The sequence below is a fragment of the Alternaria ventricosa genome (genome assembly GCF_023758065.1).
Source record: "Alternaria ventricosa strain BMP 2768 chromosome Unknown scaffold_5, whole genome shotgun sequence".
NCBI lineage: Eukaryota > Fungi > Ascomycota > Dothideomycetes > Pleosporales > Pleosporaceae > Alternaria > Alternaria ventricosa.
Window position 1 is genome coordinate 984066 of NW_026055685.1, and position 25589 is coordinate 1009654.

Consider the following 25589-nt stretch of genomic DNA (forward strand, 5'->3'; position numbering starts at 1 on the left):
CGTCTGATCCATTTGGTTACCGCTACCAAATCGCGGGGAGCAAGGAGGCAATTGTCATGTCTTTCGAGGAAGACACCATGCAGCTTCAGAAAGCCTAACTGCATTGCGCATCGGTATGACCAACCCAAGCTCTTGGCGGCGCCCTCCTCTAAGCACTAGCTGAACGTTTCCCGGCGCCTGGAGACCCGTCGTCCCATGTGTCAGAGATGATCGATTTGCACTTGGCACGCGCATCTGGTCTACTATCCTTCCAAAATCCCAGCATGGTCCAGGATCTTATGAAAGCGCCCTAGCCCTTTCGTTGCATATGCTCTTGATCTCCAGCCTTGCTTGTTTGCAAGGGAATGAGGCCAAGCCTCTTGAGCGCACCAGCGTGTCTGCACTCAACCGAAGAAGCGCCCCTTCGACGGGTATTCGGAAGCCCCAACGCGGGTTGCCCATAGACAATGTCGATGCGAGGATGCTTCTCCTTGATGCCCTCCGTGCATCCTTGGAGCTTGGTCTCGCATTCGATCCGCACATAGGCTATCGAAACCCCTGCTCAGCGGCAATGGGAGGCTCGCTTGACCATTTTCGAATACGAGGGTTTCGCCCGTCTAGACCTTTTGTTTCGTCGGGGTCGTCGTGTCCTGGGGGTTTGCCGGACCGAGCAGGGCTGCGGTTATGCGGGACAGGCTGATTGAGTTGAGATCACGAATCGGCTGGATTAGCGAGTCGTCGATGCCGCGAGCGACTGTCGAGGTAGCTTGATGGCCTCCGCAGCCTGGTCTCTGCTAGGGTGCCTCGTCAGTGGTGTGCATCCAGGGGTCCGATGGGAGCTGTATCCTCACCTTGTACAGCTCAACGACGAGCTGGCATGCAGTCGCTACGCCTGCGACATCCTTGGGATGACCGGCAGCTCCTGCTTTTGTTCGCTATCGGATGTGCGTGAGCTCGTCGACGTCAGTCGTGTCGGGGCTTGCGGAGGTGGTGGTGCACTACCGCGACCTGGAGGAGGCCGGCAAGGGGACGCTTGGCCGTGAGATGGGCTGGCTTGAGCGTGTTGAAGGGGTGTATGAGCAATACCAGAGGCTCCTCGTCGTCGATATCAAGCCGCAGCCGTCTTGCGAGCGGTACTGGTGCTTCTTTTCGTTGACTTGGAAGTCAGTGAAGGGACAGAGGACGCTGAGGCCAAGCGAGAGCTCCGACTCCTCCTGCCTATATCAGCTTCCCCACCAACGCCAACGCCCGCTCTCTCGCTCTCTGAACGTCGCAATTGGAATTAAGCTGCAAGGCTACACCTTCTCGCTCTCACATATCCCCTGCATTCCGGTACGATGGCCGCCGACGACAGCAACAAGGCCCAGACCAAGTGCGTCACTCCAGATATCAACAAGGAGTACGGCCACCCCGATGGCAACGCTGGCAGTGATGTACAAGTCAAGGACAACGGTCAGGCGGGTAACGATGGCGGCGGCGACGGCGACAGCGAGCAATCCGATGATGTCGACATGGACAGCCACAGTAAGAACCCCGAGCACACTTGTCCATTGTCCAAGAGCTACAGATCTCTAACGCAGCAACTCCAGATACCGACTCACACAACGCGTACATCAAGAAGTACAAGGAGCTCAAGAGTCAGCTGCGAATGCATTTCAGCAACAACAACACGGCGCAATTTGATCGCATCCAGCAGGAATTCCGCGAACATGGCTTGCTTGCTGAATTGGAGGCCGAACTGCTTCATCTGAACATTGCAGCAGCACTAGTCGCTCTCAGCCGCAGCGGTACTTATTATCGATGCGTTCCTCGCCGCCGCACTGCCCAGGTTCTACATCAGCCGTCTGCCCAATCGTTCTACGCACACTTGGTCCGTTCGAACAACGCTGCCGGCGGCCCATCTACTTCTGGACCGGCCAGTACAGCTGCGACAAATCGAGCGGCTCATTCGGCCCAACACGGTGCGATCGCGTCATCAGTCGCCGTACTACCTCCGGTTCCTGTTCTCTCAGTCTCTGTTCTTGCGGTTCCACAAGTCTCATCGTCATCGAATCTCAACCCTCCTCCCCGTCACTCCGCTGGATATATCTGATAACGCTAACCTTGGAAATGGTAATGGAGCCTTGAACGGTCCCAACAAGACTCTGTACCTCAAGGCGCCACCCCCAAGCCTCAACTTCAACCTGCTCTCTTTCCATATCACTATCATGGAGATGGCTACTGTCAGTTTTCGTCATCACCCGAAGTCTTGCTCCGCTCTTACTAACGTTCAATCATGTAGTACATTCCGTTAGGATATCGATGGTATGGTTTCATGTCTCGCGCTCGCGCTAGCGGAGACCTCATAGTCATTGCGAGAATGATGGTAAGTGGCATCCAATCTTCAGCAGGCAGATTCAGCATGCTAATTAGTTAAGCTTTGGGCCCGAGGCCTTGACGATGATCCTGACATTGCGACGAAAGCCGACAGGCTCCGTAGTACCTTGACCAAGATGAGTCGAGAGGACTACGGACCTCTCGTTGCCGATAAGTCTGCCTCCTCTTGGGTCCCTGCCCCTAGTATTTTCACCGGTGGCGTACAAAATCTGATGGCAGATGTATAACTACTTCGACTTCGCCACGAACTTGCTGAGGGCCGCGCTCCTCAAGGTCAGCATCGTGGTCGTCTCACCATCGCCATCGAGCATGCAGAAGCCAATCACCATTGGGGTGTCATGCTAAGCCAGGTCGATGAGTACATTCAGCAGTGCAGGCTCCCCGTACCTGCACCCCTCGCTGAGAATGCCGACGTGGAAGCCAGCAACGACTTCAAGGTCACGTGGCGCACGGCTCACCCCCCTCCACCCCGTAAGTCTCGCAAGGTATGATGCATACGTTCCGACATCTACAAACCTCTTCCGGAGCGAGATGAGGGTACCGAAGGTACGACTTACCGAAGACATGTATCTTTGAAGTCACAACATCGCCGCCGTCCAGAGCATTGCAGGCGTCACTTGGTATCTTGGTGTCCAGGAAAGGAGGTGCATTTGAGTTTGTATTCATGCACAAGGCGTTTGGGTTTCAGGATAGCAACGAGCTGAGCCTCGTGGTCAGCAATAGCATGTGCAACGGCGTTCTATACCCCCTTTCCCGTCATGGTCGTAGTTAGTGCACAGAATGGGAAAGTTTATTTGAAATGACATCTCGATCTTCTCGCGACCACCTCGGGACTACTCGTATGGAAGTCAGCTTACTTTGACACTAGTGAACGTGGTCGGCAGGATATGTGCGTACGCCCGGAAAAGGTCCCGAGCGAAGAAGAATAGAAGCTGGTGGTGAAAGTGGGATGATCGGTCGTGGTCACGGTAGTTGAATGTGGAGTCGCTTCATCCATTTTGGGTTAGCGCGTCTTTCTCTTCGTTCTTTCACTGACCTCGGGAACAGCGAACATGACGCGGCAACGCATTGCAAACAATCTTCTCCACTCCAGTCCATTATGCCTACTCATCCTCTTCCTGATATGAGTTCAGGTATGGTATTTCATTACTGTAGTGGCATTGCGCTCCTGCCTCATGGCCTGAAAATGCAGTCTGCAAGTAGCGCTGACATCATAGCATGAGCCTATTGATATGGAAGGCCTTATGGCTTTCGCTCATTTTACTTTCCAGTAGTGTCCTTATACCTCCGCCCGCAGGCTCTACGCATCATACTCATCAAAAAAGCTGGATAAGCGTATGTTGTAGCTGTGCCGCACAACGCTAACTGCGGCGAAGCAACCACGCCGCATTCGCGTCAAGATGCGCACGTATATCTGGCGAGGCAGTCTTGACGCGTTGCATGCATACGGCTCTTGCTCACGAACACGGTAGCTTCTTCCGCAACCAACGACTTGTGACAGCGCTCAGTCATACTCGTCTTTGGGAACGATGAGTCTGGTCACATTCCACAGCAAGTCAGCCAAGGAATCTCCATCTCTCGCATGAACTGCATCAATCCAGATAAGCTTCACGGAGGATTGCAGGATCCCGGGGAAGTGCTAACGGTGCTGTGCCGCACGCAATGCCGGTGATAAACCAACAACTATCATGCACAAGCCGACCAGCTCGCGTAGATATATCCACATGTCGTCAACTGTCCGTCACTTGACGGGTCGCTCGAAGAAACTAGTGGGGAAAGTTGGCTCCAACTGCAGACAACACGCGTACTATGTATGCCACTATCCACGTTGGTAGCTCATCCAACACCACGCGGCCCGAAGTCAAGTGCTGACAGCACGACTTCACCCGGTGGATTCTCCATCGGCGCAATCGCGGGACGACATGTAACGAAACTCGCTCCTCCCATCCTCCGCATGAACATGGGAAATAGCCAACTATTAACAACATACGCGGCGCGGGAGGTGACGAGCGATCCATCGTTTGTTTCCAACAGACGTGCGACGTTGAGACCGTTTCAAGGAGTTCAGCAGGGGTCGTCATCGCAAAAACAAACGCAGCCAGACCCAACAAACAGCCTTGCCTACGCTCGTTTTCGCAGGAACAACAGGTTCGCTGACTCTTTGGGAGCGCGGGCCTCAGGCTTTCTGGCAACGTTTGGTCTAGCCTTTCCGCATGAAGACGGCGTGGTTTCAGACCTTCATGCAGCGAGCTGCGCCTTACGCCGCACTTGCTGCGCGCTGTTGGTTGGTCTTGCGCGACGCGGATTGTTGTGGTTGGACAAGAGCCGCGAAAATCCAACATGGAAAACACAAATCGTCGCCCTGTGAAACTGCGGACAAACTTACGCTTTGCTGCAAATGTCCTGTTTTGCGGCAGTGACAGACCGGGGGATACTTTTGGTGGCGGACTTTCGGTGCCCCGCGCTGCGCTGCGACCGCGTGGTGCCCCTGGCCATCATCTTACGGCGTCGGACCCTTGGCGTGGAGAGACCTTGCAGTGCCTCCCCCCTGGGTAACGTATGATTGCGGTCACGGCAGGATGATGGATCGGCATAAACATATACGCCTCTGCGTCCCCTTGGTGCCTTCTTCTTGTCATACAAACATTGTTTCTCTCATATAACGGCTTTATTCGCTTCTTAACTGATATCTATTAACCACCGGTCGTCATCGCATATAATCATTCACACGCTTCCTTTCGTTCTTGAATCGAGACTACCATCTCCGTCACACACACGCCTTACAACAACCGTTCTTCGTCCATACAAAATGTCCTATCCACCACTCTCGCCTAGCGGCCTCCCCAGCTCCCCCCGAGCAAACCGTCAAATGCAAATGCTTTCTCCACTCGACACATCCTTCTCAACCAACTCATCGCAAACAAACTCGCCTTACTCAAGCACTTCAGAAAAGAATCCGCGCAAACCTCGTGACATCTTCGCCGACGCTACCATCCCTCTCAGCCCAGCATCGACAACAGCCTCGCACTCCAAAGAGAACCCCTACGAGGGTCTCGAGCCACGGAAGCGCAGCGGTCTCGCACGCCTATTCTGCTGTCTCGGCCGCGAAGAGCGCGCAAGGCGTCGTGTGAACAGGAGCTTGGAGTTTGAGAAGGTTGGCGAGCAGTGCCATTGGTCGGAGTACTAAGCAATGACATTCTCGATGGCATCATGCTGTACTGCAAGAGGGCGTGTTGTGTAAAGTCCGATCGGACACCGATACACGACATGAAACGCGACAGCACGGAAGACCACCCCACCGAATCGTCAAACATCTGACACCCCGGACGCGTACACACCGAGCGACACAATCCCCCGGTCGGTGTCCGAATGTCCGGACTTTCCTGCGATGCGATGCGAAAGTCTAATCGCATTGCCAAACATCTTTCCGATACAACGTGTCGAATCTTATACCCAGTCGTCACTGCGACGTTTCTTATGTTTATATTTACCATATACTTCTCGGTCTGGAGTCTTTCCGGTTTCTTCGCTTGGGGCAATGCCGGTGTCTGGATAGACGGGCAAATGCAGGGTCTTCTTCATTTGGGAAGCGTTGGTGTTGGGGTTGTTCTGCTCTGCATCGCTCTTAGGAAGAGAGATCAACTTATCTTTGTGATAGGCAAAGACAGAAAGAGATGTTACTTTTGAAGACAAAAATGAAAATACGTCATTACCATCATATCATATCCATCCTGAGCCCACCTCTCACTTCCCCCCAACCATCCCATGAGCATATCCCTCATCTGCTATGCCTCCCTCCCCAATACCAACCCCCTCCCATGATAACACAATAATGTTCTTCCCATCGCAGTTGCGCTCCTTCTATCCTCCAGCAACGGGTGCACCTCATCGCCAAACGCCTGCTTCTCCACCAGCACCCCCTTCCAATCTTGCCAAAAAACCGTCAAGGCCTCCTCAAATCTCATAGCCCTATACTCAGACGTAAGCGGATAGAATGTGTAGAAATGTCTCCCATCCCTTCACTACGGTTCTCATTACCTCTAGGAGATCACCCACTGCCAGCACCGAAGACCTTTTCTGCATGTTTCACAGCGCGTGCAAAACAAGTCTCTACCTATGTTGGAGCAAGCATAGCAAAAAGATGTCATCCATTAAAGTATGCTGTAAAAGACTCATATACAGAATACCGGATTCCATGGCCCAGTCCTTGATGTGCCGCTTACGATCGTGGCTCGACATTATTCTCAACTGGCTGTTCAACACGCTGCTCAGGATGAAGTGTAGGGAGACGCCGTTTCCTTTGCCGTTGCACTATCGTTTTGTAACCCCCAAAACGTGTGTCTGGCGAACCGTGGGGCTTTACTTTCGGGCTATCCAATATATGACATAAGGGTCGAATCAGCATTTTACTGCATGATCGGCCTGAACAGTACCTGTGTCATCAGCGACTTAGGGTAAGCTGTGCAGATGATGACGATGTCGTGCCCTTCATGGACTGCTCGAAGCACCTTGCGCTGCTTCATCATGCGGAGGACTGACTTTCCCCAGTATGCGGCTCAGACGAATGTTCTTCTATCCAACTTAATCATGATCGTTCCTCTGACGACTACCCCGAGGCGCCTCCAGCGTCAACGCCAAGGAGCGAGATGGAGACACCGACGTCTTCGTACGAACTGTGGCTCCGTGGCCCAGTGCCTAGACCGAGCCTCACCCATCACATGACCAAATGAGGCTCTTCATAGCCTTGCGCGCTTGCAAGCTCGGTCGAGGAATCCCTTCCTCGGCTCCTGGGCTGTGGGTGTGAAATTGCCGGCTCGTCGCGTCCGTGTTTAGTGGGGACATTGCCGCGGGGCACCCCAGAATCGCGATGTGTACACGTCGGAAACATGGCATTTCGCAAACAGGCTAAGAAGGAAGGAAGCTGCAGTCTTGGTGTTCTTGGGACGAATTAGCAGAGCATATAAGATAGTCGCTCGTTGCATCCATCCGGGCAAGCGGCCGTCAGACAGCAAGCAAGGTCACGTCACCGGCATCAGCGAAACCTTAGTCCGACAACCTCGGCTTGTTCCATTCACAGCTCCACCCCGGTCATCGCAGCCAGCGCGTGCTCATTTGGCCTCGGATCTACTGAAAGCTAGGACTTCTGATATCATCTCCTGTAATTTCTTCCCTGGTTACTTCACCCATCTTTCTTTGTGATGTTCAGCAGAGCTGCACGCGCGCGAGTACCCGCCTCCGCCTCGATACTTCGCAGACCACTTTTGAACCAGCCCGCTTTTGCGAAGCCTAGAGTATGTTGTCGCGTGGAGGATAGAGTCTTGGTGGGGAGGAGATGCTGACATCTGGCGCGTGTAGATTGTCCCAATGGCTCCAGCACGGAAACAGTCGAGTTTGCCAGCGGGTAAGTGCAGCGCTTCTTTCACATGCTTGGGATGGTTCAAAACTAACCACGAGGTCTGCGCAGGCTACAAGGAGGATCACAGCAAAGGCGCCATGCTGCGCTTTGAAGACTCCCTTCCCCGACTCCCCGTCCCCACCCTAGAGGAGACCGCCAAGCGATACCTCAAGTCCGTCCACCCGCTCCTCTCCCAAAACGAGTTCGACGCGACTACAAAGGCTGTCAATGAGTTTGTGGCTCCTGGCGGGCCTGGAGAGAAGCTCCAAAAACGCTTGGTGGAGCGGAGAGAGGACCCCAAGCACAGGAACTGGATCTACGAGTGGTGGAACGATGCTGCGTACATGGCCTACCGCGACCCCGTCGTGCCATACGTCAGCTACTTCTACTCGCACCGCGATGACAGGAAAAGACGGAACCCAGCAAAGCGCGCGGCAGCTCTCTCGACAGCTGTGCTCGAGTTCAAGAAGATGGTTGATGAGTGCAGCCTGGAGCCTGAGTACATGAAGAAGCTCCCCATGGCCATGAGCTCCTACGAGCACATGTTCAACTGCTGCCGTGTACCCAAGAAGCCATCCGACACGAGCACAAAGTACCCTTACAAGGAGAACCCGCACATCATCGCGATAAGGAAGAACCAGTTCTGGAAGATCCCCCACGAGATCAACGGAAAGCAGCTCAACACCAGCGAGCTCGAGCTCCAGTTCCAGCGCGTATACGAAAAGGCCGAGAAGGCGCCCGCCGTCGGCATTCTCACGTCCCAGAACCGTGATGTCTGGTCAGATGTCTACCCCAAGCTCAAGGCTGCCTCTGCCAACAACGCCGCATCCCTTGAAGCCATTGAAGCCGCCTCCTTTGTCGTTTGCCTCGACGACGCATCTCCCGTCACTCTCGAAGAGCGCGCACACCAGTACTGGCATGGCGACGGCGCAAACCGCTGGTTCGACAAGCCCCTTCAGTTCATCGTCAACGAGAACGGTACATCTGGCTTCATGGGCGAGCACTCGATGATGGATGGCACACCCACGCACCGCCTCAACGACTACGCGAACCAGCAAATCTTCACCAACGCCCTCCCCTTCGACGATCCCAACGTCCGCTCCGACCTGCCCAACCCGAAACCCCTCCGCTTCGAAATCAACGCGGAGCTCCAGCAAGACATCGCCGACGCCCAAGCACACTTCTCCCGCCAAATCGGCGCACACGAGCTCAGAGTGCAAGCCTACCAAGGCTACGGCAAGGGCCTGATCAAGAAGTTCAAGTGCAGCCCCGACGCCTACGTCCAAATGATCATCCAACTCGCCTATCACAAGTTCTACGGCAAGAACCGTCCCACCTACGAGTCCGCCGCCACCCGCCGCTTCCAACAAGGCCGAACAGAAACCTGCAGAACCGTCTCCGACGAATCCGTCGCCTTCTGCAACGCCATGGCCGACGCTGACGCTACACCCGACGAGTGCCAGAAGAAGCTCCGCGCAGCCCTCGACGCACACGTCAAGTACATTTCCGACGCCAGCGACGGCCGCGGTGTAGACCGCCATCTCTTCGGCCTGAAGAAATGCCTCAAAGAGGGTGAGGAGGTGCCTGCTCTGTACCAAGACCCAGCCTACACTTACAGCTCCACATGGTTCATTTCGAGTTCTCAGCTGTCGAGCGAGTACTTTAATGGCTATGGGTGGAGCCAGGTTATCGATGATGGGTGGGGTATTGCGTATATGATTAACGAGAATAGCATTCAGTTTAATGTTTGCTCCAAGGGGCTTGGTTCGGTAAGTTGTCATGTTGAGATGAATCATGAGGGGATGGGAGCTAACAACGAACAGGAGAAGATGAGCTTTTACCTCAATGAGGCGGCGGGTGATATGAGGGATATCATGCTGCCTACTCTTGATGCGGCGAAGGCGAAATTGTAGATGGGGGTTGGAGATGGGGGTTCTAGGAGGGTCGATATAGATCTCTTGATATACCAATCAATATTGCATCTTCTTCACTAAATGTCTTGTGCTAATTCTGCTATGAAGGAAATGTGTCGAGCGTGGGATATGCACGAATGACATCAGCCTCACACCGCTAGCTCGGATCCCGCACGCCCAGGTGAGCTTGGTGAAGCTTCCCCCACAACTCAATTGCTCCCGCTGCAATGGAATATTGCGCGTCCGAGCCTACTTCAGACGGCAGCCGCATTCCATAATGCCGACCCGATTTTAGCCTTCGTACCTTCCCACTAGAAATGTCCATGACTCTATTCAATTAGCAGTCACACATTCAGCTCTTCACACGATCGAGGAGTCATTTCAGCACCAGCCGGCGCGGACCCTGTAGCAGAGTCCTGCCATACAGTACCATGGCGCAAGTTCAGCGACCGCTCATCATACAGTCGCAGATGATACGACTATGCTGCCCGCGCACAGTGAGGAGAACAAGCAGCGCGCTGTTCGCAAGAGGAAGTTACTACCGAAAGCTGCACACCAAGACGGTTACCGACAACGACATTTCGCATTTGGCGAGCTTACCGTTACACCCGTTGACACTCGCCGACCTCGTCAAGTGAGTGTTGTCAGACCTGTCTTTCCCAATGCATCTGCCGAGGACCCTGACTAACGCTGTCGCGTGCGCAACAGACACGGAAGACCACCGCTGACGACCCAACAACTCCTCACATCGGCCAACTTCACCCTCTCCATCCTCCCCGCCCGCCTCGCGCACCGCATACAATCGCTCCGCAACCTCCCGTTCATCGTCGTTTCCAATCCTCATGTCTCGAAGATCCACTCGAATTACATGCACAGTCTGTCGACGCTGCTACCATGGGCTGAGCAGGAGATAAAGACGCTGGAGGAGGAAGTCAAGTTCACAGAGGTCATGGCGGACCTGGTACAAACACATGCGAACACAATCAGCATACTGGCGAGAGGCTTTCTGGAGGCTAGAAAGTACATCAGCCCAAAGGATGTGACGCGGTTTCTGGACGAGCATCTGCGCGCGCGGATAGGCACAAGATTGATTGCGGAGCAGCATCTGTCGCTGCACTTCTCCAGTCAGCCGCATTGCGAGATGATGCATGAAGTGGACGAGAGCCCAGGATATATCGGCGTCATCGACACAAGACTCAGGCCGGCGAGGATAGTAGACCACTGCGCGAATGTGGTGGGCGAGATCTGCGAGCTGAAATACGGCGTCCGACCGACCATCGTCATCAACGGCGAACCCGACTACGAATTCGCGCATATACCCGTTCATCTTGAATACATCATCACGGAGTTGCTCAAGAACGCGTTCCGCGCGACGGTGGAAAGCGGCATGGAACGCGAACCCATCGAAGTCACCATTGCCCCGCTTCCAGAACTCCTGCCTGAAGACGCAAACAGCGAGAACTCAGAAGACATCCGCAACAAGAAGGTTGACAATGAGGATCAGGGCAACGTAGATCAGGTCTCGCAGCGCTTTACAGGTAACAGCTCGCCTACGTCTCCACCCTCCGACTCGAACATCCTCCCGCTCAAGCACAGCACGCCCGGCGTAACGATACGAATACGCGACCGTGGCGGCGGCATTTCCCCCGATAACCTCTCACACATCTGGGACTATAGCTTCACAACCTTCAACGACGCGCAGGCAACCTCCACCCTCTCTGGTGGTAGCAATTCGGCCACTGGTATGGACGCGTTGAACGCCTTCTCGGGGGCAGGAGGTGATGGAGTGAACAGTCTAGCGGGGCTGGGATATGGACTGCCGTTGGGAAGAGCCTACGCGGAATACTTTGGCGGTGGTATCGCGGTACAGAGTCTCTGGGGGTGGGGTACTGACGTGTACCTTAGCTTAAGAGGAGTGGGCAGAGTTGACACCGTACAGGAGGCTAGGGAAGACGCAAGGAGGCAGAGATGAAGGAATCACAGCGAGACGACGTCATGTTGTTGGTAAAGCCGTTGATTATCGTTATATACCCATGAAATCATATGCTCACGCATCATGCCCCTATGCTTCCGCCCATCGGCTTACATCTTGATCTTTGTGCACCCATCAGCGGCAGTCGTGTAGTGGCTCTATTGTGTCTTCACCTCTCCGTCCGCCTCGACGTTGACGTGCTCGTTGGATGAGAGGGTGGTGACGACGTCGTCGGGGATCTCGGCGCTGTGGTGTGTCAGTATTACTGCGGGGAAGTTTGGGCGTTAAGACGCGTACCTGAAGCCCTTGATCAGAGTGAACTCGTTGGTGATCTTGCCGCCCTGGTCGGTGACGTGCTGCTTTGCCTTGTCGAGCTCCTCCTTGGGAGCGGAGTCCTTGAGGGTGACCTTGGACTCGTTAGCATGATACAGACTATAGTGTGTTTGGGAGGACGCACCATGAAAGCAGGCATGTTGAGAGTTGGTAGTGAGGTTTGCTGGTTTAGGTTGAGGGGTAGTTCAGTGAGACTTGGAAGATTGAAGTTGCAGTGTTGTGGTGTTGATGCAGCAAGGTCAAAGCGTGTCCGTGGCTTATATACCTCAGCTATCTCTCCCTCGGACCCTGTCAACAAGCAGTCTAGAGCCTTGGATAGGCGGCGTCTGACGATGACGTGCGCTGTCCAGACTATGCCCACCCTCAGCGCCATGTGAGACAGCCTGCCCCACCACCCGTACGTGGGAGGCGCGCGCTCTTATCGATAAGCCCATCCCTGCAGCTGCGGCCTTAGCGGCTGGACTAGCGCCGAAAAAGTTGGGATCGCGAACTTGCTTGCCGCTTGAACTTTGATCTTTGCGCGCGACGAGTCGAGACCCAACACGCCACTCGGACGACTTCCACTGGAGTCTGAGAGTGAGATACGAATACCAGCAGATATGGCGGACGCACAAAGTAATAGGCCGCATCGGCCGAAGAAGGAGAAGAAGCCGCATACGGGAGACAAGAACCCCAAGGCTTTCGCATTCTCAGCGCCTGGCAAATTGAAGAGAAATGCTGCGCGATCTACTGAAGTACGCAGGATCAGAAGCTGTGTGCTACCTTGGCTAACATTTTCAGGTCAAAGAAAAGCGCCTCCACGTCCCGCTCGTCGACCGTCTTCCTGAAGAAGCACCTCCCATCATCGTCGGCGTCGTCGGCCCTCCCGGTGTCGGCAAAACCACTCTCATCAAGAGTTTAATCAGACGGTACACCAAGCAGACCCTCTCCACGCCCACGGGCCCCCTCACAGTCGTCACCTCGAAGCGCCGCCGCCTCACGTTCCTAGAATGTCCCGCCGACTCGCTCGCCAGCATGATCGACATCGCAAAGGTGGTGGACATAGTGCTGCTGATGATCGACGGCAACTACGGCTTCGAGATGGAGACCATGGAGTTCTTGAACGTCCTGAGCGCAAGCGGTATGCCCGGAAACGTCTTCGGTATCCTCACACATTTGGATCTGTTCCGGAAACAGGAAACGCTCAAGCTGCAGAAGAAGAGGCTCAAGCACAGGTTCTGGAGCGAATTGTACCAGGGCGCCAAACTCTTCTACCTCAGTGGTGTGGTGAATGGACGATACCCAGATAGGGAGATTATGAACCTGTCGAGGTTTCTGAGTGTCATGAAGAATCCCAGACCGTTGGTGTGGAGGAATTCTCATCCGTACTGCTTGGCGGATAGGTTTCTGGATATCACGCCTCCGACCGATATCGAGCAGAACCCCAAATGCGATCGCACGATTGCGCTATACGGATATTTGCGCGGCACCAACTTCCCTGCTGGATCGTCAAGAGTACACATACCGGGTGTTGGAGATCTTACAGTTACTGCGACGGAAGCGTTACCCGACCCGTGTCCGACACCGTTTGCGGAGAAGGCAGTGGAGAAGGCTTCGGGGAAGAAGAAGCGCACAAGATTGGGCGAGAAGCAGAAGATTTTGTATGCGCCTATGTCAGATGTTGGTGGTGTGCTCGTCGACAAAGACGCTGTCTACATCGACGTCAAGACTGCCACGTTCGATCCCGAGGCGGATTACTCTGAGAAGGGTTTGGGCGAGCAGATGATGATTGGACTGCAGGGTGGACGGAAGCTGCTTGGTGAAGACGACGGCAACTTTAGGCTGTTCAAGGATGGCAACGTCGTTGACAACAAGACCCTCGAGGACGATACTGCGGATACGGGTCGACGGTCTCAGCGCACGGCTAGGGCAGCAGACGCTGAAGAGGTCGACGATGAGGATCTAGATGGTATCGACAGCGACGACGGGGAACTGCAGCAGGACCACAGCGATGCTGACGACGATGAAGACGATACTGGATTCTTGGATACCAACGGCCCACCCAACGGCAAGCTCAAGGTCTCGCGCAAAGAGAAGGAGGCGGATACTGCCGAGGACGTAGCGTTCGCAGACAGTGACTCCGATCTCGGCTCAATATCTGGCGATGAACATGATCTGGAGGAGCTCGAAGAGGGCGATCTTGATTCTCAAGACTCGGACTCTGATGAAGCTGAAGATGGCGCACGATGGAAGGCGAATCTCCGAGAGAATGCCGCGAAACTACATGGACGGAAACGACCGTACCGCGTCACAGACCTTGCGAAGATGATGTACAATATGGACTTGGCGCCGGGAGAGGTCCTCAAGAAGTGGAGATGTGATGAAGAGGAAGAAGATATTGAGGAGGAGGGTGACGAGGACGATGGCTTCTTCAACAAGAGAACAGCCGACGACGCTGCCAACGCTGAAGACCGTTACATTCCGAAATTCAACTACGAAGAATTGGCCGAGAAATGGGAAGACGAAGACAACGTCGAAGCTCTCATGGGTCGCTTTGCTACTGGTCATATGAATGGCAAAGGCGGCGACGACGACGAAGATAATGACGACTTTGAAGCCTTCGACGAAGACGACGAGGGTGACGGCGAGTTTGAGGATCTGGAGACTGGCGAGAAACATGGTGGTGAGACTGAGAACACTGGGGCTGAAGCCGAAACAAACGACATCGAGGCAGAGCGCGAAAAGAACGCTCGGCGAAAGGAGGAGCTGAAGCTTCGGTTTGAAGAGGAAGACCGCGAAGGTTTCATGAACGACAAGGCTGATGCAAGAAAAGAGGGTGGTGGTGAAGATGAGTTTGGTGAAGACGACTGGTACGACGCACAAAAGGCCATGATCCAAAAGCAACTCGACATCAACCGCGCCGAATTCGATCAACTGGATGAGATATCTCGTGTTCAGGTTGAAGGCCACAAGGCGGGAACATACGCTCGCATAGTGCTCGAAAACGTACCCTACGAGTTCTCCGCACACTTCAACCCCCGATTCCCCGTTCTCATCGGTGGCCTGACGCCAACTGAGGAGCGCTTTGGCTTCGTCCAGATCCGCATCAAGCGCCACAGATGGCATAAAAAGATCCTCAAGACGAACGACCCCCTCATCTTCTCGCTAGGCTGGAGGCGATTCCAGACGACACCCATCTACAGCATCTCCGATTCACGAACGAGGAACCGCATGCTAAAGTACACACCCGAGCACATGCATTGTTTCGGCACCTTCTACGGCCCCCTCGTCGCCCCAAACACCGGCTTCGTCTGCATCCAATCCCTCTCCAACAAAACCCCCGGTTTCCGCATCGCAGCCACGGGCGTCGTCCTCAACGTCGACGAATCCACCGAGATCGTCAAGAAACTCAAACTCACAGGTCATCCCTACAAAATCTTCAAAAACACCGCTTTCATAAAAGACATGTTCAAATCCAGTCTCGAAATCGCAAAGTTCGAAGGCGCAAGCATACGCACTGTGTCGGGTGTCCGCGGGCAGATCAAGCGCGCCCTCTCCAAACCCGATGGAAATTTCCGCGCTACGTTTGAAGACAAGATCCTCATGAGCGACATCGTGTTCCTCAGGGCGTGGTACCCCATCAAGCCCCGCCGCTTCTACAACACCGTGACCAACCTGCTCAACCCCGCCCTGCCCGGCCAAGAAGGCGAGTCCACATCCTGGACCGGCATGCGCCTAACCGGCCTCGTCCGCTACGAAAACGGCATCGAAACGCCGTCCGAAAAGAACTCGGCCTACCGCCCCATCGAACGCCCCACCCGCGTCTTCAACCCCCTGCGCGTCCCCCGCAAACTCGCCGCGGACCTGCCATTTAAGTCGCAGATCGCGACGGTCAAGCCGCAGAAGAAACAGACGTACATGCAGAAACGCGCTGTTGTGGTGGGCGGCGAGGAGAAGAAGGCGAGGAGGTTGATGGATCAGGTTGTTGCGATTAGGAATGACAAGGTGGAGAAGAGGCGCAAGAAGCAGGAGGAGCGCAAGGATCCGTATAAGAAGAAGGTCGCCGAGAATGCGGAGAAGAGGGCGGAGCGCGAGAAGAGGGAGAAGCAGGAGTATTGGGCGAGGGAGGGGAAGAAGAGGAGTCATTCTGGGGGGGATGAAGGGGGTGGGGGGAAGAGGAGGAGGTAGATGGATTGGGGGATGGTAGAGAAGATGGTGGTGGTGTAGCATTTTCGTGGCGTTTAGATCTGATACTGTAGTTCAAAAAGATTACTTTGCTCGTACGCTCATGTCTGCTCGTTTCTATGCGATGGGAATCTTATTTGATGCATGCATTCATGTATTATGGATATAGTCATGTCAACAGTGCAATCTGGTGAGACGTCATCTTATTGTAGCATCCGCCATTACACAATATAGTCTCCGAAGCCCCATCGCTTCACCAGATTAACTATCCTGCCTACATGTGCACAATGCTATACGACCACCCTATGTTGCGCTGACCATCTTCCCGCCAACATCCTCTTCTAATGCGGCACCATCGGACAAACAACCCAATGCCATTCAGAAACAAGTCAATATGCGCCGCCCATATGCAACGCAATCATCTAGTAGAAAGAAAACCAAAACAAGAGCTATTGACGCTTCTTGCGGAAAATGCTGATGCCGTGAGATATAAAACGCCAGCTGGAGTAGCAACCCGGACATGCAATGTGAGAGAGAGAGAGAACGAAGAAGAAGAAAAGTGGGGTATTGAACGCCGAAAAAGAATTAGGAGGGAGAATTGAAATTTGCGACTATCGCTACTGTCATGGTCGTTTCTTCGTCTCGCTGTCGGGGGTCCTGCTTTCTATGGGGGTGCTTGTTCTTCTTGATGACCATGTTGATGGGTCGAAGTGGATGGCGACGAGCCAGGCACATAGTATGTTGGCTAGGTGGTGTAGCACGTATGCGTACGTGACGCCATAGACAGCGGCGTATGCGCCGATGGAGAAGAGCAGGATGTTTGTGAGGATTGAGACGCGGAACTCGGCGCGGGGGACCATGCGGCCGGTGCTGAGTGTTTCGACGAGCAGGATGAAGGGCATGATTGAGAGGATGTTGTGGTGCGATGAGAAGGGTGTCATCCAGTGTACGGCCAAGTTGCGTATCCAGACTACCAATACCGGCAGGTTGATGGGCAGTATCCAGAGCATCAAGATGAAGATGGAGTGGGTGTAGTTGTAGAAGTTGTAATTCGAGTCGAGACTGGATTCTGTCGCTAGTCGGAAAGCGCGGACGCTAGTTGCGAGCTGCACCAGGCAGAGCACAACGTAAGCAAAGTGATACGGTATCACTGTCGAGACCAGTGACAGCAGGATCAACGTGGTGACTACGCGCTGTCGATTTGATGTCACGGCAAAGGCTGATGGCGATCTCTTTGCTTCATCTCTTCGAAGTCTGGCAGATATGACAACAGAGTACAAGAAGGCGAACAGGAGTTCCAACAAAAGTACAATGTAGTTGATTGCCACACAAACGCCGATGCACATCAGACCGAACAGTGGAACAAGGAACCAGAAGAAGGTGTCGTCCGAGCCGAGAAGCAATTCGTTGCTTGCAGTGTGCAGCAGTGATGTCGTGTTAGTGGTCTTACCACCCAGGGACCATTGTTTCGATTGGTGTTGGGCTCCTGCTAGAGTAATCGACAGAAAGGTAAGCGCGGACAGGGCTAATGGCAGCGAGCTCTTCAGACATTCGTTTAGTCCCTGCGTGAAGCTCATGAAGACGCCAGTGTTGTCGTACGTTCTGAACTGTTGGCGCAGAACCAAAGCAACAACCAGTAGTGGGAATGCGGCGAAGACAATGCGGTAGCGCATCCACAGCTTTCCGAAACTGCCCAGAATGTCTACATTCAGGTTGATCTCCACACTGCTGTCGCAAGTCGGGTCCGACCATATCTGCAGTGATAGCCCGTTGGATGGCTGTTTCGCGTGAAGAGCAGGTGGCATGTATGGCGACACACCATGGAGGTTGATGCTGGCATCTCTGACGTTGACAAAGAACTTGCTCTCGTAGATATCGGTAACGTACTGTCGCAATAGAGGGGCAAAGAGTTCTCCCGCGTCGCACGATTGCTTGCCGATGTGGATGTTGTAGGCTAAAAGTGCAGAATGCAGAGCCGGGATCTTGATGTCTGTCACCAATGGACGTTGTGCTGGAAGTCTGAGAGACAGCCCAGTTGTCAAAAGGTGCTGCAAGCCCATATCAACGGTGATCTGAGATTCAGAGGCAGCGCTGAATTCGGCAACTACCCAGCCTGTACTGCGCTCTCCAGCCTTGTCAACCACGGCCACAAATTGATGCTCCGCGAGATCTTCGATGTCGTATTGCAGGTACGAGAATGGTCGTTCGTCCATCTTGAAGGGATAGGTGGAGTGACGCGTCGACGCAGGGAGGGCGATCACATCCGACGCAGCATTCTTGCAAGCAAGTCGTGTGGCACCGACACTATCGCCCGAGAGATCCATGTTCATCGAGAAAAGTGTTGTCGACTGGCCAGGCTGCGATGGAAACACGCTGCAAAAGAGCACCTCGAGCAAGCCGTGATCACCAGGATGGTCGAGTTGTTCGTTGGTGAGAAGCGTGAACTTTCTTCCTGCAGCTTGGGGCGGCACCGGGATGAGGTGTGCATTCGGCCGTTGCTTGGACTTTCCAAGGCTTCTAAGCACCAGCTTTTCACCTTCTGCGATAATGGCGCTGTTCTCCTCGAGCGTGAGAAGTGTTTTGGCTTCTTTCTGAGGAAGAGTCTTCTCAGCAATGTCCTCCAGTCCTGTCAAGAACCACCTCTTGAACCCGCGCATGCGCTCAGCCCGTGGTACAGTCTGCGTCGCGCGTGACACATCGATGACCTCGTACAGAGCGCGTACAACAGCCTTCCTATGCTGGTCACACCAGGTGATCGCCAGGTGATCAATGCCAGTCCAAACATTTGGCATCGATGTAGAGAAGACGGTGAATCCGTGGGTTTCAGGTACCAGTGACTCGATACTGGCGTAATCTGAAGAGATCATGGTATCCAAGCTTCCTCCCGCGATGGAGATGAGCGTGACGTGCCAAAGCGGATTATCGATGGCCCATTTCTGCGAGTATGCGTTTCGCCAGTACTCGTTGACGCCTTTGTAGGTGCGAACAATGTCTCCGTCAAAAGACACTGGCGGCCGGGCGTGCGGCGCGGCGAGCGTTATGATGGTGTTGATCGAGTTGGCCTGGTAGTTGGGCATGGTAAGCATGGTACGCGCAACCACACCACCCATAGAATGTCCGACTACGATGACCGAAGTGGGATCTGGCAGGCTAGAGTCGCGCAAAAACTTGCCCGGAGTGTGGTACAGGGATAATATGTATGTGATGGCATCGTTGAGGTATTCGGCCTGGTCGAGCAAAGTTTGGCCGTGGAACGCCGTGATATCTTCGTTGAAGTCGACCGAGAAGAAGTCGAGTGGCCTCTTCCCTGCCTTGCCGGCATCGGCATCGTGTTGGACGGTGTTGTGGTAGTGGTATGCGGCTTCGGCGGCGAGGGAGCGTACTTGTTTGTAGCTTCCAGCGTTTCCAGGGACAAAGAGTACTGGCACGCCCTTGACCTATATGATGTCAGCATTTCTCACTTCGCGCGAGACGAAGCACATGCCCTGGTATCCTCATCCAAGCTACCTTCCCGGTATAGGTATAGCGAGTATTTGCTTGCGAAGCGCGTGTGTTCGGTGTCGAAATCGTTGTATCTCTTATAGCTGGGCCGCATGTAGGACATGCCGCAGCCTTTGACGTCTAATTGCCGCGTCAGGAATGACTGGGCCATGAGAAACATGGCAACAAAGGCCGCCAATGTCGTCAAGAGGGTGCAGGGCGAACATGCCCACGGAGAGCGAAGCCGGTGGCGCCGTTTCTTGTTGTGATCCGCGACCATAGTGTGCGGTGGGCTGTCTTTCACTAAAGCGCCCATGGTGGAGTCTGCTTTTGGGTGCGCCATGTGTGGTCGTGCGGTGGTGAGAGAATCGGATATAGCGAGAGGGTCGGCCGCCATTCGTTGTGAAGGCACGTCTGTGTGGTTCCTAGGCCTGTTGTCTTTCACCCCGCCCTGCGCATTCACTAGCAATCCTTCAGTCTGAGCGTCGAGTCTATCCACATGTTCCGGAAGTGGTGCGGGTGAATTGTCGGCAGTCGATTCGGGATGGTTATGCTCGGGGCTTCGGTCTGGGGAGGAGCGCAGTCGCATCTATGGGTGGACGTCGCAGTACAACGAGAGTCGTGCCTGCCGTGTTGGTATTAGAGGAGTGCAGCGTCGAGCGCACCTTCCTCGGCGAGTATATGAGTCGGCAAATTTCCGGAAGCGTCTGAAGCGACAGTGGGGGCTCAATGGGCTCAGGTATGGCGCTGGAATGCGATGCTAGCGCAGTAGGAGCCCATGGAAACGACGTCGACTTGTTGAGTGCAGAAAATGCACGGCGGGCGTGCTTGGGTGTTTGAGGAAAGGGCGTCGCAAGCTGCCAAGGAGAACCGAGTCTAGTCGTAAATCGTGAAGTAACGAGCGACGGGATCACCGCAGGGCCCTCACCGCGACCCAACGCCGCATCCGACTTACTCGGATGATCGGCAACCTTTCAAGTGGCGAGACAGGTAGTCCAAGGATGGGAGGGGTACTAGGACGACGCGCCGTCCTTATCTGAACATTGGCATGCTGGTGTTGATGCAGAATCTTTGGAGGCGTTGGCGGGTCGCGAGGCTGGCGACAGGGTTGAGGCCAGTGCAACGAAACAATGACGACGCTTTACCGGGGTTCGCTGCAAATCGCCGTCGATGCACGCCATCCTAGCTCATCCGGATGTGCGATAAGACCTGGAAATGCCGCATGTATGCAGTGGTCCTGTCTGCATCTTCCTGTTGTTGTTATGGCTACAGCAAAACCACATCGTCGTACGTTGCTGCTGGCTGCTTCGGGACAGACTACGGTCGCTTACGCGCCACAGCCGGATAGCCGATATGGATTGAATCCTTACCAGCTGCTTTCTATCATTCATGATGCAATCCGCTGGGTAGCTATCATGTCTACAACGTCAACATTTACATGCACGCATGAACGACATTATGCAACTCGCATCGTGGTGGGACATAGCGTGGTAACGGAAGCTTGAGCCAGCAATCAGGATCTGCCCGCTAGCACCCGACTTCACGAGAGGCTAACGATCCTGCGCCATCACCGTATTGGCTCCACAGTTTGGATACGCCGTCGAGGTGGCTGCATCTGGCGCCTACAGCTGCTGCTGAGCATCATCACCACAGGAAAGTGGCGACCCCGCGAAGGTGAGGGGTCACAAGTGCAGATACGAGGACATGGCACCAGCTTCAAACAATCTTGAAGGTCTTTGCGATCCGCCAGTTTGAGGTCGAGGCAAGCAGACATCAGTCAGATCGGACCAACGCACACACCAGAACAGGACAACTTTCCAACATGCAATTGGTGAACATCGTTTTGGTTCCTCTCGACCCGTCCCCACAGACATAGCCAAGCCTCCATGTAAGTTTTGGTATCACATCGCAAATCGAGCGTAGGGAAGAACACATTGAAGAAATCCCAGAGATTTATATATCCACATGCTCTTAGTCCGAAAAGGAGTCCCACTCATGCAAGCTGACGAGCCCACTTTCTAGTCGTCCTCCGATAACCAAATACCATGTGAAGCAGGTAACAGCTCTTTAATACTGAACTTTTGCGAATTCTCAGCGACCCCGAATATCACATGTACTTTCTTCAATTTGGACGAAAAGATTTGAAAGAGCATGTTACTCTCGAGAAGCAGATATGTCGATTTGATGTGTTGCATATCCGGACCTCCACAGACATGAGTCATCTTTGTCGCATTTTGGTTTGCTTCTCCCAGAAAACACCATGGGATGAGGACGAGTGTTTTTTTGGAAGCCAACGAGGAGAAGTTGTCAAGGAAGAGAGCAAGAGAAATACGGAAGCTGGAGTATTTGTACTGACTACACCGCGGCAGCCAAGTGGCGATCCCGCAATGCTAAGGGGTCAAGAGTTCAGAGCAAGACATGATCAGAGCAGGACCACGTTCGATCATGGGACAGTCGAAATATACTTTTGGATTCCTCGACTCGCACCAGCAGACATGTTGAAGGTATTGAGAGATTTTGGTGTAACTTTACGGAGTGAGTGTATCAAGGAAGACCCGCAGGAAGTCTCAGAAATTTATAAATTGCTCTTAGCCCGAAAGAACAGCGCACACATGATTGGGATCTGCAGTTGTTTCTGCTGTGCTTCCGGAAAAGGCGTTCATGTAAAACGGAGCTACCGTTCGGAAAATGGAAGCTGGATGCCAGGAGCTTTGCTGGAACTCTCAATCATGCCGTCTTTGTCTTTGCACTTTGGGCGATGGGGTAGAGATCAATGTGCTCTCGAGAAGCACACATTGAACACCCTAGTGGAGTTTTTGAACGGCCAGACGACCGCAGACGTTTCTGTTTCCGGTAGCATCTTGCTTCGCTTTCCGCAGGGACACTCCCATGTCCAAAACGGATCGACGATTTTGGAGGCCGAAACCTAGATATTGTGAAGTGGAAGAGCAAGAAGGTACGATAAGCCGAGGTTTTATACCGACTCCATGCCGCAGCCATCACTCTTTGGACGGGCATTTTTGAGAGTGTAAGAGGCAAAACCTTCTCGCACATAAACAAGTCCTGATGCAGTTTTATTTTCGACAAAGCAGGTGGCAGCAATCATGGGCCGTGGAGTAGGATGTTTTCGAGACGCTCAGTCCCAGCACAACATTTGCAGATCGAGGATTTGTTTTGGTAAAAATAATGGACGGTAAGATTGTTTGGAGGAAGAAGGAGAACCAGGAGATTATATACTCCAGAATTCCAGTAGCGCGAAAGTTTGGTGGTAGCTGAAGAGCTCGTGATCGTTGCGCGCAAAAGATCTGAAACAGAAGAAGAGACCATCGACGAAGCCAGTCGTGCTCTCCACACATGCCTACTGCAGTGAGGATTTTGAGACCTCACGGATGATCCGTAGCCATATCGGGATATACAAAATCGAACTCGCTATCTTCCCATGGCAAGAGAGCTCTGGATCTTTTGAACGACGAGGAGCTCAGCTCGCACATGTAATGTTGACTTCAGATTTTTGTCGCACATCCACATGACGAACTGTACTTTTTATTAGGAACACTTCGATTGGAAGATCTTCTGATGCTGGACACATAGAGATGTATGTGTTGAGTTTGAGCAGGCTCCATCAGCAACAGGAGACAACATGAAGTCTCCTTGGTAGTTTTTAAGATAAGGCCATATGAAGCTTGAGGACGGAATGGAACAACTCCACGGGTAACAGATGATGGCTTTATACACCGACCCAGCGCGACAACATAGCTCGCAGGAATGCCTCTTTTGGGTAGCTGGAAAGCCGCAGAAGATCTCCGTCATGGCATCTTGATAATATTATTTCAGAGGAGAACCCGTGTATCTTGTTCCATGATGGGTAGAATCATGAGTTGATCTTGAGTATATTTTGAAACTTTTGTGAGGTTCAGTCGTTTCAGACGTGTGTAGAAGGAGGAAAGCGAAGAGTCCAACAATCATAAAGCTTTTGTGGTCTGCTCTCAGGACATGTTCGCGATCTCTTGGGATTTTTGGTGGGAAGAGCAGAGTCGAAGTCCAGCCATGATAATCAATGGAAGGTTTATCGTAGTTTTTCAAAACGGCGGAAGAGCGGCGGACATCCCGGCATCATCGTTAGGTTTTTGGAGTTCTTCTTTCTCATGGAGCGGATCGCCTCACACTTTTGAAAACAAAAAGCTCAAGTTGTGGATGAGGAGAAACAAAAACCGAGCACTCAGAGGAGGTATTTATACGTCCTCTGACCGCAAGCTAGTCGTCCACTGCGGTTAGTGCCAATGTACTCCTGTTCTCAAAGTCCGGTCAGCTCGCGCCTATGTATGCGTTTGACGTCGACGTCATCGCTCTTCCTGTAGCGTCTTTCCCCGTGTGTTCGACTGGACTCCAGTCTTCCACCTCGATGTTCCGATGAGCGATATACCAGCTTTCCAGCTGACAGCGGTCCGATACCACGACTGCTGACCAGCACTCACACGACATCGAACGCAGATCCCAACTCTTGGATTACCGGCGATCAGACACGCATAATGGAAGGCATACGTGAAGTTATGTGCAGCTGGCGGCAAACCCGCCCAGCAAAGAACGAATAGAGATTGGGTATCAAAACTAAACAAAAAAGGCTGTACCAAACTCATGAGGCCAGCTCTGCAACTGCGCCCCAGATGGAGGACCAAACACCCCTCCTCTCAATCTGCTGCTGCGCTTGTTCGGTCTGCTCCGCAAGAACGCGACGGGCCTCTTCCAGCTCAGCCTCCCAAGTAAGCACAGCATCCTTTTCATCCCTAATCGCCAAATCCGTCGGCTGCAGCGCAGCCGCCTCCTCAATTAACGTAACCGCCCTGACACTGCTCTTCTCATCACGCATCAACCTCAAACACCTCGCATGCCTGTACAGCATCTTAGCGCTCTGCGCATTACTCGGCGTCCACGTCGCACCCGCATGCTGCGCAAACCGCGCAGCAGCCGTCTCGCACTTGCGCAAATGGCCAATCGCAACACGGCCATTGCGCTGCACAAGGGGCCCTTGAGACGCGTCATTTGCCATATCGACTTGCAAGAATTGTGCGTGGAAGAGGTTGAGCGTGAAATATAGATCAGCGGTTTTATTAACGAAATCTTCGCCGCCGGCGGCTTGCAGCCCCGCCCACGAGGAGGAGTGGCGCATGCGCTCAAGAGTGCGCATGGCGTAGGCCCAGGATTCAGAGGCAGCGTAGAAATTGGATTGTTGCCATTGGCGCTTCCCGACGTCGACGCCGGTGCCGATTTCTTCGATTGTGGACTCGGGGTCTGTCCAGCGGGGTTGCGCGACTTGCGTGCGCACGCTGTCTGCGAGGGCGGGATCGACGAATCCGGAGATGCGCATGTTGGGGATGCCGCGCAGACATGTGGCAATGGGCTCTAGCAGGCGCTCCTGGATCTTCGGGGTGAAGAAACGGGTTTGCGCGTAGTTGAGCCGGATGGTGGCGTTGATGGAGGCGTGTTCTGTGGTGGTTGAGTTGGCATCCGCCATTACGGTTTCGATGTCCAACTGCTCGCATAATTTCGGCAGATCTGATCGGAGCATCATGATCTCGAACTCGGAGAACTGGAATGGCGATGGCGTGAATGCGGGCTTGGATAGCGTGATGTGCATGACGTGGCCGTCGAATACGCTTACTTTGCGGGCATCGGTTGTTATGACGGGGATGCCTTCGCCGAGGAACAGGTTGCGGGAGTCCAGACCTCGGCATGTGATGCGGACGAATTGGTTGCGCTTGATCATGTAGTCTGACGCTTCGGCGTAGATCTGCTTGTTGGCGCGGAGGAGCGATGGTGATGGGTTGCTTGGGCTGCGGCGGCTCAGCTTGCTGCTCATGCTGGGGTCTTGCTCGAGTACATCTTCCCAGGAGCATAGCAGTAGGTCGTAGATGTTGTTTCTGATTTCTCCGGGCAGGTCCAGGAAGCGAAATGGTTGGGTTGCTTGGGTGCAAGACAT

General features: G+C 53.7%; 8 protein-coding genes across 8 annotated transcripts; 5 read left to right on the top strand and 3 right to left on the bottom strand.

Moving 5' to 3' along the window:
- Positions 1–1316: 1316 nt before the first annotated feature.
- J4E93_003704 (uncharacterized protein) lies at positions 1317–2071 on the top strand (the record flags this gene model as incomplete). Its single annotated transcript, XM_049341636.1, has 2 exons — positions 1317–1503; positions 1569–2071. 2 exons carry the CDS (start codon positions 1317–1319, stop codon positions 2069–2071), a joined length of 690 nt encoding a protein of 229 aa, XP_049201141.1.
- Positions 2072–5164: 3093 nt separating this feature from the next.
- Positions 5165–5542, top strand: J4E93_003705 (uncharacterized protein; the record flags this gene model as incomplete). The annotated part of the gene is made up of 1 exon (XM_049341637.1): positions 5165–5542. The coding sequence occupies one exon, from the start codon at positions 5165–5167 to the stop codon at positions 5540–5542; it is 378 nt and encodes a 125-aa protein (XP_049201142.1).
- A 2177-nt stretch (positions 5543–7719) lies between these two features.
- J4E93_003706 (uncharacterized protein) lies at positions 7720–9663 on the top strand (the record flags this gene model as incomplete). Its single annotated transcript, XM_049341638.1, has 3 exons — positions 7720–7756; positions 7820–9519; positions 9574–9663. The coding sequence occupies 3 exons, from the start codon at positions 7720–7722 to the stop codon at positions 9661–9663; spliced, it is 1827 nt and encodes a 608-aa protein (XP_049201143.1).
- A 431-nt stretch (positions 9664–10094) lies between these two features.
- Positions 10095–11635, top strand: J4E93_003707 (uncharacterized protein; the record flags this gene model as incomplete). The annotated part of the gene is made up of 2 exons (XM_049341639.1): positions 10095–10297; positions 10372–11635. 2 exons carry the CDS (start codon positions 10095–10097, stop codon positions 11633–11635), a joined length of 1467 nt encoding a protein of 488 aa, XP_049201144.1.
- Positions 11636–11793: 158 nt separating this feature from the next.
- Positions 11794–12107, bottom strand: J4E93_003708 (uncharacterized protein; the record flags this gene model as incomplete). The annotated part of the gene is made up of 3 exons (XM_049341640.1): positions 11794–11881; positions 11933–12042; positions 12093–12107. 3 exons carry the CDS (start codon positions 12105–12107, stop codon positions 11794–11796), a joined length of 213 nt encoding a protein of 70 aa, XP_049201145.1.
- A 460-nt stretch (positions 12108–12567) lies between these two features.
- Positions 12568–16135, top strand: J4E93_003709 (uncharacterized protein; the record flags this gene model as incomplete). Its single annotated transcript, XM_049341641.1, has 2 exons — positions 12568–12702; positions 12749–16135. 2 exons carry the CDS (start codon positions 12568–12570, stop codon positions 16133–16135), a joined length of 3522 nt encoding a protein of 1173 aa, XP_049201146.1.
- Positions 16136–16755: 620 nt separating this feature from the next.
- On the bottom strand, positions 16756–20201 carry BST1 (GPI inositol deacylase; the record flags this gene model as incomplete). The annotated part of the gene is made up of 2 exons (XM_049341642.1): positions 16756–19569; positions 19617–20201. 2 exons carry the CDS (start codon positions 20199–20201, stop codon positions 16756–16758), a joined length of 3399 nt encoding a protein of 1132 aa, XP_049201147.1.
- Positions 20202–24245: 4044 nt separating this feature from the next.
- Positions 24246–25589, bottom strand: J4E93_003711 (uncharacterized protein; the record flags this gene model as incomplete). The annotated part of the gene is made up of 1 exon (XM_049341643.1): positions 24246–25589. One exon carries the CDS (start codon positions 25587–25589, stop codon positions 24246–24248), a length of 1344 nt encoding a protein of 447 aa, XP_049201148.1.